Raw genomic sequence first — 948 nt, forward strand, 5'->3', positions numbered from 1 at the left:
GGTCCGAAGGATGCACTCTGCTCCCGGCCCTGCTTTCTTGGTGGTAGGAGGTCCCCCTGTCTCTCTGCTCACTTCTCTCTTTTATATCTCAAAAGAGATTGATTCAAGATACAGTCTAATCTTGCAGGTTGATTCTTGCCTTATTAACATAACTGCCTCTAATCCTGCCTCATTAACATCAAAGAAGTAGGATTTACAACACATGGGAAAATCACATCAGGTCACAAAACGGTGGACAATCACAATAATACTGAGAATCACGGCCTAGCCAAGTTAACACACATTCTGGGGGGACACAATTCAATCCATAACAATTTCAAGGCCCCTGGCCTCCCACCGCATCAACCTGCTTGTGACCCTGAGAAGCCTCTTCCCACCATTTGAAAAACACATAATACACGAGCTGCTGACCGTCTGTGTTCTTATTTCCCGCATTCAAAGCGATACATGGATGGAGGAGTGAGTGACAATGTGCCCTTCGCTGATGACAAAACAACCATCACCGTGTCCCCCTTCTTTGGGGAGCATGACATCTGCCCCAAAGTCAAGTCCTCGAACTTTCTTCACGTGAACTTCTCCAAGCTGAGTTTACACCTCTGCCTGGGAAATGCCTACCTCCTGGCCAGAGCAGTCCTACCTGGAGATCCCAAGGTGAGGGCTGTGTGTGTGTGTCTTGGGGGTGCAGTTCTTTTGCCTTCCTGCTCACCAGGAGATACTAGGTGTTCTCTGTACAGAAACACAAACAGAAACAGATCCCGTCATTGAAAAGATGAAGTGGTTCTCGACCCTGTGGTACATTGCAATCACCTGGAGCTTCTCAGCAGCTCTGCTGCGCTCCACCCACACTGCTGCTGTTGTTGTTAGGTGCTGTCCAGTCGGTTCCAACTCACGGTGACCCTCTGCACCACTGCTAGCCACTGTGATTTAATTGGCCGGGGTGCAGCTTGG

At 49.3% G+C, this 948-nt stretch overlaps 1 protein-coding gene across 1 annotated transcript in view; it reads left to right on the forward strand.

Annotated features, from left to right (window-relative positions):
* PNPLA3 (patatin like phospholipase domain containing 3) overlaps positions 1–948 on the forward strand; it is a 48,123-nt gene that overhangs the window by 31,416 nt on the left and 15,759 nt on the right. The window contains exon 3 of the mRNA XM_023734518.1: positions 404–651. Within this exon, the coding sequence (XP_023590286.1) occupies positions 404–651 (248 nt within the window). The remainder of the gene's footprint in view (positions 1–403; positions 652–948) is intronic.

The sequence above is a fragment of the Trichechus manatus genome, unplaced genomic scaffold (genome assembly GCF_000243295.1).
Source record: "Trichechus manatus latirostris isolate Lorelei unplaced genomic scaffold, TriManLat1.0 scaffold00069, whole genome shotgun sequence".
NCBI lineage: Eukaryota > Metazoa > Chordata > Mammalia > Sirenia > Trichechidae > Trichechus > Trichechus manatus.